The sequence below is a fragment of the Eumetopias jubatus genome, unplaced genomic scaffold, assembly GCF_037043125.1.
Source record: "Eumetopias jubatus isolate StellerSeaLion01/CBP00866 unplaced genomic scaffold, mEumJub1_p1.0 scaffold_7, whole genome shotgun sequence".
Lineage (NCBI taxonomy): Eukaryota > Metazoa > Chordata > Mammalia > Carnivora > Otariidae > Eumetopias > Eumetopias jubatus.
Window position 1 is genome coordinate 90,263,969 of NW_028274813.1, and position 13,557 is coordinate 90,277,525.

The window sequence follows — 13,557 nt, forward strand, 5'->3', positions numbered from 1 at the left end:
CATAGATTTACCACTTTAAAACTATACCAAGATACCCGAACATAGCTTCTCATTGAAGCATGGTGAAGTGGTAGAAGCCAAAAGCAGCAGTAAGTGAGGATGGTTATCTTTGGCAAACTTAACTTTTACCATTTAACTCTTTCTGGAAAGTCTCTATTTTAAAATTCTAACTTAAGATCATGATTTCATTAGATTGTAAACAGAAAACAGCATGACTAATTCAGCACGAGCCTGAACACTCCTAGGGATTTTTGTACTTAAAATAAAGCTTACCATTGCACTTACATACATTTTTTAAATATACACATACACATACAAACAAATGGGTGCACACATACAAACTCCTGAAAGTCCAGTTCTTTTAATACCTGGAAATGATTCCTTTGAGGATCTGAAAATTTAATTACATTGGTTGGTTGACTATTAAATTCCTGCTTCTGACCATTGATATATGGCCTAAAGTTTTCAGGAAGGTGATATAAATCTGTCTGTTCATAATTACTTGGAGGACTATAACCACTTCCACCTTCATCTTCACCTTCTTTGGGATGGCAGCCAGGACGCTGGTCATCATTTTTACTTTGACTGTCTTCCCAGCCGTTGCCACTTTTCTCTCCAATATATACATCCCGAATCTCATTATAGTCCTAGTAGATAACAAGAGTAAAACAAAGGCACTAAGATCTATTCCCACCCTCGCCAAAGTCATTATCCACTCGATACTTACATTTACACTTTGAGATTTAGGGAGCACTTGATGCTCACGCCAATTCATCTCCAATTGCTCAGAGCGATGTAGTCTTGGGAAAAATCAATACTTTAGATTTAGAGCCCACCACTTATTTGGATACAGATATCACAAAGAACCCCAAGATTTTAACGTCTTCCCTCTCTAACCTTCACCTAAAATTCTAAGAATTAGTCTACAATTTTACAACCGTGTCCATTATTGCCTACAGAGAGTCAAAAGAAAGAGCCTTATAGAATTGCAACATATGAGTGCAAGTGATTTTAGGTCCTTACTCTCCCTCTGTGCCATCCTCGCTGCAGTCGGAATAGCGGAGCTCAGGGGAGGACAGGTCATCATCCAGCATATCGTGCGGCAGGTCGGTGAGTAACTGCTGCAACTGAGACAGGAAAGTCAGCATCAATATCACACTGACGGAAACACGAGATGCCAAACCAAAGTTGCCTTGCAACAAGTGACTTCGACTTGAGAAGTCAAAGACGTTCCTAACTTCTCCATTTAATAAATGTTTGAAATTCCACACAAATTATGTTCAGGGGAATGCATAATATCAGGATTTATACTAGAAGGCTTTTTTTCTACACGGCTTAGATTTAAATACACTTAACATTACAACAGATTTAAATACACTTAACATTACAACAACATACACTTAACATTAAATACAACAACATTACAACATTGAACCTTCTTTAAGGAAACACAGCAAGTCATGATAATGGTACAATCACCGTATTATGTTATCATGGGGCAGACTTGGGTCTCAGAACCCTGTTCCACCAGTAATCAGACCTTGGGGACTTGACAATCACACATCCCCCTGGGAATCTGAGTAGCTGGCTCTACCTCGCCCAGGTGGTGAGAACAGTAGTACCACCAGCAGCAGGTGGCCCAGAAGCTCTTAAAAGCTTTAATAAGGTGACAGAAACCCCTTGGAGAATGACTAATTAGCAGACTGCCATCTAATTCCAATGATGAAAAGATACATGATACTCGGCTCTGGTAACACAGCTGAGTAAAAAGGGAGCTTTAAGACTCAGTTTTCTACAGAGCTACAGTGCACTCTCAAAAGCATAACTCCAAACCTGACATAAAAGCATTTGATTTCACTATCCAATTTTTTTCTAGATAAGTCACATCTTTAAGCATTCTACCTATAAAAACTAGATAAATTCATTTATTGTTTCAAGATAAACAGTGATTAAGAGATGAATGGTCTAATTTGTTGAATTTCAACATCTGTAAATGTCTTTCCTCAATTCCCAATATATTGTCTTAAAATTTATAGCAATCAGAATATTCAAATATTATATTATTAAACAGAAGAGGGCTGCTTATGACTTCTCTTTAAAATTAAGCATCAGTTAAATTAACAAGTTGACTGAGTCCTCTGCAGTGCATAAATGACCCCATAAAATTATGCAATGAGTGAATTTTATTTTTTTTTAATTTTTTTTTTAAAGATTGTATTTACTTATTTGGCAGAGAGAGAGCGCGAGCACAAGCAGGGGGAGCGGCAGGCAGAGGGAGAAGCAGGCTCCCTGCTGAGCAGGAGCCCTAATGTGGGACTTGATCCCAGGACCCTGGGATCATAAGCTGAGCCGAAGGCAGATGCTTAACCAACTGAGCCACCCAGGCATCCCGCAGTAAGTGAAAGATATTACTCTGTAAGACCATGGGGAAAAAATGAGATGCTCCTTGATCTACGGCTTAGTCTATGGCAAGTTGTTTTTACCCATTTTAGAAAAAATGAAATGTAGCTATAAAACATATCTGAGTATTACATTTACAATCAAAAACCTCCTGAAAGAAAATACATATGTGAAAAGTTAAATGAAAATATTATGGGGGCACATGGGTGGCTCAGTCAGTTAAAGGCCCCACTCTTGATTAGAGCTCAGGTCTTGATCTAAGGGTCATGAGTTCAAGCCCTGTGTTGGGCTCCACACTGGGCATGGAGCCCACTTTAAAAAAAAAATTATTATAAGAAAGGTCTCAAAGGAATGCTCCAACTGTTAACTGGGTTTTGAAGAAGTCAAATTTGGGAATGGAAATGGGGTATGTGAAGAGGGGAGGGGGATACTTCCTTGATCCCACATATATTTCTAATATTCACTGTATTTTTTTTAAAGTTTTCTCAATCCATTGTTCTTTGAAAATGAAACAAGAAAAATATATTCTATTCCAATGAGAAGTTAACTTCATCTCAAAATTTATTTGATATTAATATTAATAACCAAGACCTTGATTTATTGGTCACCTGCTCATGCTGAGTAATTGAAAAACCATTCTGAGAATTAGCCGTATCAGAGCTGACCCAAAGATATAAAGAATAAGAAACACAAAAGAATCACTAAAAGTTAAACACATCAACATATTAGTATACTACACGTATGCCTCAAGTGAGAGGTAGCAAAGTGATTTGAGAAAGACCCAAAATTCACTAAGTAAAAAACATATATGAGGTCTTTTAAAAGTAGTCCAACCTGCTTTGTCTATAATTATGCATCACTCCTTTAAGGAAAAAGATTACTCCCACATCCTACACAGAGAAAAACAACAACAAAATAAATCTCTTATACTTACATCAAGTAAGGACTCCTGTACAGAAAGAATATTTTCTTCTAAACCTTCAGTGAGATTCAAGTACATAGCCTTATAATTAAGGGGAACCTTGACAGGGACATCTGAAAAGTACATTTTTTCCTCTCACCTAGAAAAAGCTATATGATAACTAAGCAGTTCTTGCAGCTTTCTCTGTGACACCACAAAATTAACAAAATTGGCATCCACAGAGGAAAATTAATTTGAGCATAAGCAATAAGTTCATCAAAATGCTTCCAGATCCACAGGTGAACTGATCAACTGGCACAGTCATCCCTATAGTATTTAGTTTCTTATAAAATATTTAACATATATGCTAACACTTAGAAAGCATTTCATTTACCTTCAAAAAAAATTCTCCATGAAGTGGTTTGGCATAGCTGGGCCATATTCCTTGTCTCCCATAACTCTCAGGACAGAGGGAAGCTAAATGAAGTGAGTCCTCCTAATAAGGCCATTCAGGAACAAAATCCCACCCCCAAGGCTTCCAGTCCCAGGATCAAAGTGTGCCCTTCTCATATACACTGTCAAATAGTTTTTGCTTTCAGTCATTGAACCTTGTGCCATAAAACACAGAATTATCAGATCAACTTAGCATGTTACCAAGTAGAGAATTTTATAAACTATAAATTTTCCTTGTTAAAGATCCACCTAGCTACCAAACAGATTCAAGGGCAAAGAGAACAATTTTTATAAATGACGACATTTAATTCCACTCATTACTTTCCCAAATTCAACAGACTGCTTTTTGGTCACAAATGCAATCTTTTCAGTGGGATGTTATTGTGTGTCAACTGAGTTTAATAATTAAACAGATACCCTCCTTAGAAAAAAGATCATTTGCCATTGCTAAGGCTTCTACTGAAATGCATTCTAAATAAACCATTTCATAAACTCCTCTACCTTTACTCAAAGAACTTCAGCAGCAAAACACTTTGCAATAACCCCTGCAGAACATCCAAAATGCCTATGTTTAGAGGGAATGTAAAACAGAGAACAGTGTGTAAATCTTTTGTTAGGGTTTTCTTTTTTAATTTTTTTTTATTAACATATAATGTATTATTTGTTTCAGGGGTACAGGTCTGTGATTCATCAGTCTCACACAATTCACAGCTCTCACCATAACACATACGCTCCCCAATGTCCATCACCCAGCCACCCCATCCCTCCCACCCTCCTCCACTCCAGCAACCCTTCGTTTGTTTTCTGAGAGTAAGAGTCTCTTATGGTTTGTCTCCCTCTCTGGTTTCATCTTGTTTCATTTTTCCCTCCCTTCCCCTAAGATCCTCTGCCTTCTTTCTCAAAATCCTCTTATCAGTGAGATCATATGATACTTGTCTTTCTCTGATTGACTTATTTCACTTAGCATAATACCCTCTAGTTCCATCCACGTCGTTGCAAATGGCAAGATTTCATTTTTTGATGGCTGCATAATATTCCATTGTGTGTTTATCCATTCATCTGTTGAAGGACATCTTGGCTCTTTCCATAGTTTGGCTATTGTGGACATTGCTGCTATAAACATTGGGGTGCATGTGCCTCTTCAGATCACTACATTTGTATTGTATCTTTGGGGTAAATACCCAGTAGTGCAATTGCTGGGTCATAGGGTAGCTCTGTTTTCAACTTTCTGAGGAACCTCCATACTGTTTTCCAGAGTGGCTGCACTAGCTTGCCTTCCCACCAACAGTGTAGGAGGGTTCCTTGTTAGGGTTTTCAACTTAAATTAACTAAACAGACTGTCTTCAGAGACTATGATCTTCAATATTCATGAAAGCAAGAGTTCTCAGATTACAAACCATACATCTTCCTGGAGAAAAGCAGCAAATGGAGTAGCCAACATTCATATGGATCTTGAACAGGTTACCTCATAAGTATACTGAAAAGATTCTGATATTTTAAAATACAAATTATTAAATAATGCTTTCATGGGTATACACTAAACAGAATCTTCATTCTAACCTAAGAGCCAAGTTAAAAACCTCCTTGAAAAGGCTCAGTATGGGAACGATAAAGGGCCAAATAACTTGGCAGGCAGAGTTTTAGTTCATGAATTATATTACATGCAGAATTTTTTTTTTTAAATCCATTCCATTAGTTAAACTAAATTTTAGGTTAGTGGGGAAGACTGTGTCTAGATTGCCACATACCTGAAAAAGAAATACGGCAGCATCTGTTAGACAACTATCAGCTGCCCCACAAATGACACAGAACTTTAGGCCTGGAAGGAACACTGGAGCTCCTCCAAGGCAAATCTCTCCTTCTAAAAGGGCCAGAGAAGGTGACTGGCATACCCAGGAAAGAGAGTTACAGCCCCAGAGCCAGCAGCAGAACCTGAATCTCTCCATTCTCACTCCAGTTTTCTTCTACATGACATTTCGTTAGTCACTGGAAGACACTTATTTCTACCTCTTTGTGTACAACCAAGCTACAGTCAGCCAGAGTAATGTTTTTGTTCCCATCGTGACAGTCCCTGAAAAACACCTGTATGTTATGAGAAACATTCAAACGTACAATCCAGATAAAGTATAACAAATTGCTAAAGAAGAACATCAAGCATATGAATACTTAACCATTTGTTTCTTTTTCTCCAGTGATGACAAGGAAGTGCCACTAAATAAGTCAAATAATATAAAATGTAAACAAATACTAGCTTCATAACTCCCTCTAGTGGGGACAAAATGTCAAAATCTTTATATAATTACATCAAACAAGGCAATTAAAAAGTAGAAGAAAGGCTGTGCAATAGAAACCCTACCTCTTTAAAACACAGGATTTCAAGCTCAAATGAACTTTACTATTCTATTAGAGAAGCACCGATATTAAATCCAAACAGATTCAAATCAGCATGGCCAGGTGTGAGCTTCTCTCTGCCATCTGTTACTTAAACCACCTACCTTTCTCCTCAAGATCATTTTCCAGGCTTCATATCGATCATTACTAAGTGAACCCTCATCAGCAAGTGTTATCTTGACAGCACAGATTACTAGTACTTCTGCTCCAAAGTGCATACGTGCATACATAGAAGCAAGCCTTAATCACAGAGCTGTTTCTGGGGACACGGCAGAAAAGTACATGTATACTCCAGCAAAGTGGAAGATCCCAAATGACAGTCTACCTTAAGCTGTGGGTTCACCAATAACTTTGGAGCTTGTAACCACTTCTATCCCAACAGTAACAACTGTATGTCTGTAATATCACACAACGAAATCACAAAGCACGCTGACTTAAGTGAAAAGTATTTTGAAAAATCACATTGTTAGGTTATGAACGAGTTAATAAAAGAACTTTCAAATTCCTCTTCTCTGGGCCAGCTTTCCAAGTAAAACTTTGCCTAGAATACTTTGGATGAGGTCTACTTAGCAGCAAAGACAACTACAGCCATAATTGTCAAATGGCACAGCAAGAAAGTAGTACGCCCCAGTAAGTGGTGAGAAACAGGAGTGAGATGAGTACTAACTGATGTGACAGGATATCTCCATGGTATCATCCCCCTCACTCATCTGCACCCTAATCTGCCGTTTACTGTGTAGAAGAATACTAACTGATGTGACAGCATGTCTCCGTGGTATCATCACCCTCACTCAACTGCACCCTAATGGTATCATCCCCCTCACTCATCTGCACCCTAATCTGCCCTGTTTACTGTGTAGAAGAATACTAACTGATGTGACAGCATGTCTCCGTGGTATCATCACCCTCACTCATCTACACCCTAATCTGCCCTGTTTACTGTGTAGAAGATAGAGTTTTGGGTGAAACACTGAGTGAGGATGTGGGTTATACACTTCTCCGCTATGTGTTGGCCCACAGTGCCCAAACCTTTACCAGTATACCATTTAGAACTGAGGGAATTTAGAAATGATTGTAGTGCCTGACTTTTCTGCAAAACTCTTGGAGATTTTTTCAAAATATGGGTCTAATCATGTGGTTTCAGATTCCACTGGTCTAAATGTCCTCTGAATATTGAATTGCTTTACTAAATGAAGTGACTATTTCCTTTTCTGAAGATTAAATGTGCTTTATTCTCTCAATCTTCAATGCAAACAATGGAGGGAATAGAAATGGAAAAGGCAAGATCATATTTATAGAGCTGCTATTGGGATGGCATGAAGTTGGAACTTGACTGTGGCTTATTCACTGACTTGGGGGCAAATGTGGACAAAATCCCAACTGAACCCAAAGCACCAAAATTAAACTCAGCAACTGGACATTCATACCAGAAGGTCAAAATCAGGATTATTCTACTACTTACAGAGAGAGGATCTCAAAAATCCTTAGCAGTGTAGACTATGAGTCAGATATGGCCTGCTTGGCCCTGTAATACATCCTCAGGAATACAGACATTCCTCCTACATAAGTGAATTGAATACCAAGTGATTCACTAAGTAGAGAAAGCAATATGCGTTAGCCCACTACTAACACTTATAACGCAGCTGTCAATCCCAAAACTACCAACCAGGGAGCAGGAAAAGACCACTCTTTTCTTTAACCACCCAAGGCTGTGAAATGTTCTGCTATGGTAGGGTCAGACAGCCTGAGGAGGTTGAAATGGCCTCTGGATCTGCAAACAAACTTAGGTTTGATTAGCCAATTTATCATTTTAACTTGCAGTGACAAAATATACATAAGCTGAATTTTATGAATAATCCTGAATTTTGTTGGTGAAAATCTGAAACCCTCTAGCCTCTGATCTCACTTCTTCCCTTGAAGCAATTAAAAAAGAAAAAAAAGGCAAAAACATTTTTTATTAACACAAAACATAATCATCATGTCAGAGTCAAGTTGGCTATACATTCTTTTCTCCCACTCTGCTAGAAACACTCATTCTTAGGTATTTCACTTCTTAAGAGCTCCTTTTCCTCTGGAAATTCCTTATCCCAGCTTATAGCCTATCAAGAAGTGATCCCTAGGGCTATTTTCTATATACCTAGAATTAATTGCCTCTTTAACTAATGTCCCCCTTAAAACTTTCACCACACAATATACCTCTAATTAGTTCCCTCTAATACCTTAACCATCTCTAATATCTTTTCCAATGAAAAATCACCTGTCAGATTATTTTTTCTTCTTCTTTAAAGTCTACTATAATAATGACTTAAACTGAACCCCTCAGGAATGCCAGTAGCTAAATTCCAGCAAACTATCCAAAGCCATCAGGGTCACGAAGACCTCATGCTGTGAGTTCACAAAGTAACAAAAAATCCTCACGCCAACAATTGCCGTGAAGGACCCCTGTTCAAAATCCGGAAACCCTGGTCAGGGTCACAGACACCAATGCCCTCAGCGACCTGGCAGAGAACTGACAAGAGCGAAGCGGCAAGTCTACGTGAATAAGTCCACATCGGTGTGAGAGGACTGTGGACAGCTGGGAAGGGACAGCCACTGCTCAGATCCAGCCTGCCTGCTGCCATGTGCACATGTGGCCAGGGCTTAGGACATTTCAAGACAAGCCAGAGTCTGGCTTGTTACATGAAATTTTCCAATCTTTAAATATAGATTGAACTCTTAAAAACACTGCACAACCAAACAAGACAAAATGTCTATGGACAAAAATCCACCGAGCTGCCAGTTTTCTACCTCTACCCGAACTCTACTTCCAGCTACATGGGCAACTGACGCTATTCCTTGCTTCCTGTTGATAATAATAGTCCACAGTAACGATTAAAAAGGATTGTTTTATACATTAGAAAATGGATTGTATCAAGCATAGTCTCAGTACAAAAGAAGCCTATCATCATAGGCAATCAAGAAACTCAAACTAAAAACAACTCTAATAAGTTGACTTTCACCAAGTGCTACTACTACTATTGCCCCCATTTACTGAACATGACTCTGTGCCAGGAATCCCGTTAAACTCATCTATGTATCTACAATATAATCTTCTCCTCTTATTCCTTTTCCCCTTGTCTATTCACCACACAGCAGATGGTAAGATCTTTAAAAACATGATCAGATATCACTTCCCTGCTTAAAATCCTCCGCTGACTTCCCATTGCTCCTGGAATAAAATACAAACATCTTACCATGACACAAAATGATTTGGCCCTAGCCCACCTCTTCATGCTGTCTCCACACTCACCCCTTGGTTACACAATCCCCACACCACAGCCTTCTGGCTGGTCTGCAGATATACAGGGTCTGTTCCCAACTTGTGTGTTTTATACTTGTTGCATGTCTTGGCCTAGAATATTCTTCCTCAGGCTTCTGCATGGCTGTTCCTTCTCATGAGTCAAGTCTCAGTTCAGGCATTTCCTCCTCCAAAAGGCGTTCCCTCAACCAGTGTCCTCCCAGTTGCTTTAATTTCGCTCTATTTTGTTTCCTTAGCACTTACCAGTGCTAAATTATTACCCACTTGAATTCTTTTGTTCATCTGTTTACTTGCTTATTGCCTGCCTCCACAAGGATGTAAGCTACCTGAAGCAAAGAACCTTGCTGGACTGGTTCACGGCAAAGTTCCAGGCAACTAGAAACTAGGTCTCTGCCTCCAAAGCCAACCACTACCTCCTAAATGAAAAGATCTTAAAGAATCGAACCATTTACTGTGTTTTAATCTTGTTTCAAAAAAGGGAGCATTCTACTCAACCACATTTTACAAGTTCAAATACCGATCAGGTTTTAGGAGGCGACAAAAAAATTATAAATTCCTTCAAAATGACTCAAGATGTTATCTTTTTGATCAGGAACTAAAACTTTTAAGATTGGGTTTAGAGTCTTTTCTCTGAGAAACTTACCTCTTTCTCCCTTTCATAGTCTTCTTTGTCATACTCTTCGTCTTCATTTTGTGTCTGCAGTGCCACACTGCCAAAATCTAATGACATGGTGTTCCTGTGGAAAGAGAAAGACACTTGGCTTCTAAATATCGCATAAAATCTCCCCAGACCAAACTACACAAGAGATGCCCTCCCCGCCCCTCCCCCCCACACAAAGACAACAGCAGTCAGGGAAAAGATATATGTAACTCATGCACGACAAATGGTTAGTATTCCAAATATAAAGACTATGCTTACAAATTAATTGTGATTCACAGAAAATAGCTGTATGACAGTAACTCATAGAAAAGGAAAATGCAGGGCACCTGGGTGGCTCAGCCAGTTAAGTGTCTGCCTTGGGTTCTCTGGGCAACCTGCTCAGTAAGGAGCCTGCTTCTTCTCCCTCTCCCCCCACCCCAACCCCACATGCTCTCTTGCTAGCTCTCTCTCTCTCTCTCAAATAAATAAATAATAAATAAATAAAATAAATATGCAAAAAGCTAATAAATCTGTGACTAGACATTTCTCATGGTCTGGAACATAGAACTTAAAACAGCAAGATTTTTTGTTCACACACAAAAAATAAAATGATAAACTAGAAATATGCCAAAACAAAAATTTTAAGAATATGCTCGGAGTTACTAATTTGGTTTATTAGATATGGCAAAGGTAGTATCCTCCACAATTTGCTTCATCCTTTGAGTATCACAAATCCAAATGTCATGTTTTACAAAGACAGCCACTAAATGCCAAGTTAATGATCGCCACCCAAAAAACTTTATGATCTGGTAAACTCTGTATAGCACACAACAAAAATATCAGTGTGAAGTATCCCGCTCCTTAGCTTGATAAAATCAGGCCCTAACAAAAAGTACTCAGGAAAAACAAGTGAAGAGTGCGAAGCTGTACCATGTAGTTCCAATTCCAGAAGCATCAGCAGAAGCTCTCTGCAGAATGGTTCCTGCTGTGGCAGAGGCGGCAGCAGCAGCAGGAGGTGGGTTTTCAGGTACTTACAGTCAAAAGCCTGCTGATGATTTGAATTATATGTAGGAATCGATGCTACACCAGAGACTATCCAGAATTTCAAAGTTCCAAACAATCCTGACAAAAAAGTAGGCAGGCGTCATCAATTACCCAGCCTAATACTGCCTTCATTCACTCCTCTCTTCTGCATGCCAGAGAAATGCACTTTGATGTGAGCCTGAGCCACAACTCATTCACTGCACTTTTCAGGCTCTAAAATGTCATTAAATTGTAAGTGAATTAAGAAGCATAGGCCCAGGCATCCAAATTTTACCGATAAAGAACTTAGCTCCCTCGTGTTAACAGTTGAGAACTAGGATGACAAACTTTTATGTAAGCCAATAGCTCTACAAGCAAAAGATATTCCACTTCATCAGACCTAATGCGCCTTTGGTTGTATGACACCATTCCATCTGTACCACTAAGAAAAGATGTGGCCAATTAAATTATGACACATCATTAATTTTAAACCGCAGCCTGACTTTGTAGATATTAAAATTTGAAATGAGCACTTTCGAATAGATGAAATATGGTGTTACAGACTAGCACAAATATGAATTTTAATGCTGAAAATCCCCAAACATCAAGTTTTTGTTTGTTTTTCAAGGACTGAATTATGCTTCTTGTCCAAACTGTAATCTGCAGCCCACTTCTTTATCCTTCCCTCTCTGGTTCCTACACCCAGCCCATCCCTTTCAACTCATCGACTCAAACCCCTTCCATCAACATAAACTCTTCCAGCTTCTGTTTCTTAGACCAGACTTGCTCCTTTCTATTCTTGTGCCAGAGCTAAAAGGAGGAAGGGAAATGTGCACTTTTTCACTAAGAGGGAAAATACATAAGTTTAGGGAATCTAAACCTCATCTCCATCCAACAGCTACAAGAACCTTCTTGTACACCTGCATAAGTTAGAGACCTGACTGTAAAGAGCCTATAATATAGCTGAAATGGTAAGGGGGAAAAACACTCACACAAGCTCATGTCTCTAGGGTTTTTTCATTACTGCAAGTGAATATCAAGTCTACAGAATTCAACAGATAATGAAAATACTAGCCCATTTAAGTCCTGGCTCCTTAAAAGAAATTAAATTAAGTTGGACCTTAAGGACATCCCTGAATTCTCCGGGCAGAAATCACCTTTCCTGCTTCTGGTATTTACAGTATTCTCCACCTCTTCCTGTATTTTATAGCTAAAGCCAGAATATGATTTGCGTTAATTTCTCCTATATTAGGTAAAAGAAAGAAGAGGGTTTTTTTTTCAATCCTTCATTAACATGCCATCAATTCCTGTTGAATATTGAAAAAGAACATCAAGATTTACAACAGCCTATTGCTAAATACAGCTATTTTAAATAAAGAGCTACTTTTTTCTCAGAGAATAGTGAATTCTGCAAGGTATTTTCATTTTTAAATGAAGAGAAGGTAAAAGACCAAAGCGTAACTCTTCTGAATGGCTTTTTAATCCAAACTATGTCATTAAAGAAATTTGCAAATATCTGAAAAGACCAAAATCTCTCTAGACTGGGGAAGAAAAGATACAAATAAGTTTTCCTTCTCAAAAGTGCAAACTACTGGAGACCTTAAGAAACTATTTTGGCAGAAAGAGAAATCTGATAAACACACTGTGGATAATTAGTATTTTAACTAAAATTTAAAATAAAAGCCAAAGCTTTTCCTCAACTCATTAATCACTACTAATTACCACTGTTATCCGAGACTTTACTATAATACTCAGAATAAAAGAGACTGCTTTAGAAGAAAAAATAGAATAGAAAGACAGTAAGCCCGGTAGCCATAAAGGAAAAACTTGACAGAAACTTAACCACAAAAAATAAAATCTTTATATGGCTAAAGACATCATTAACAAGTCAAATATTACATATAAAAAAATACACTAACAAAGTCAAAAGATAAAATAATAATGTATCATAAGAAAAATATTTGCAAAACACATGACAAAGTCCCAATATACAACTTTCAAAACGAAATGAGAAAAAGACAACCCAATTTTAAATGGGCAACAGACATGACAATTCATTTAAAAAAATAAATATTAAATGTTCAATTAACATAAAAGATGTGTAAGTTCATGAAGAATTCAGTGTCATTTAAACATTGAAATGATTTTCAACTACTAAATTAAAAAAAAAGTTAATAACACCTAGTGGTGGCTATTTTGTAGGAAAGAGATATCCTCATGAAGTGCTGGTGAAACATATGAACTGCAAAAACCATCCTAAAAACTACCATACGAATATATTGAAAAATAACACTTGTCCTAGTAAAAGTACCTTTGAATAAATTTGGTGATACTATACTAACAGGAGAAATAATGACATATTTCTATATTTACTGATGGATCACTAAACAATCAAGATGCAGAATAAGTGTACTGTATGCTTTTTTTAAAAAATAGTTAATACTTTCTTCC

General features: G+C 37.9%; 1 protein-coding gene across 1 annotated transcript in view; it reads right to left on the reverse strand.

Annotated features, from left to right (window-relative positions):
• Positions 1 to 13,557, reverse strand: part of CEP152 (centrosomal protein 152) — a 94,296-nt gene that overhangs the window by 78,628 nt on the left and 2,111 nt on the right. The window contains 4 exon segments of the mRNA XM_088024781.1: positions 369 to 647; positions 728 to 800; positions 1,024 to 1,127; positions 10,087 to 10,180. Of these exon segments, the coding sequence (XP_087880907.1) occupies positions 369 to 647; positions 728 to 800; positions 1,024 to 1,127; positions 10,087 to 10,173 (543 nt within the window). The 5' untranslated portion in view covers positions 10,174 to 10,180.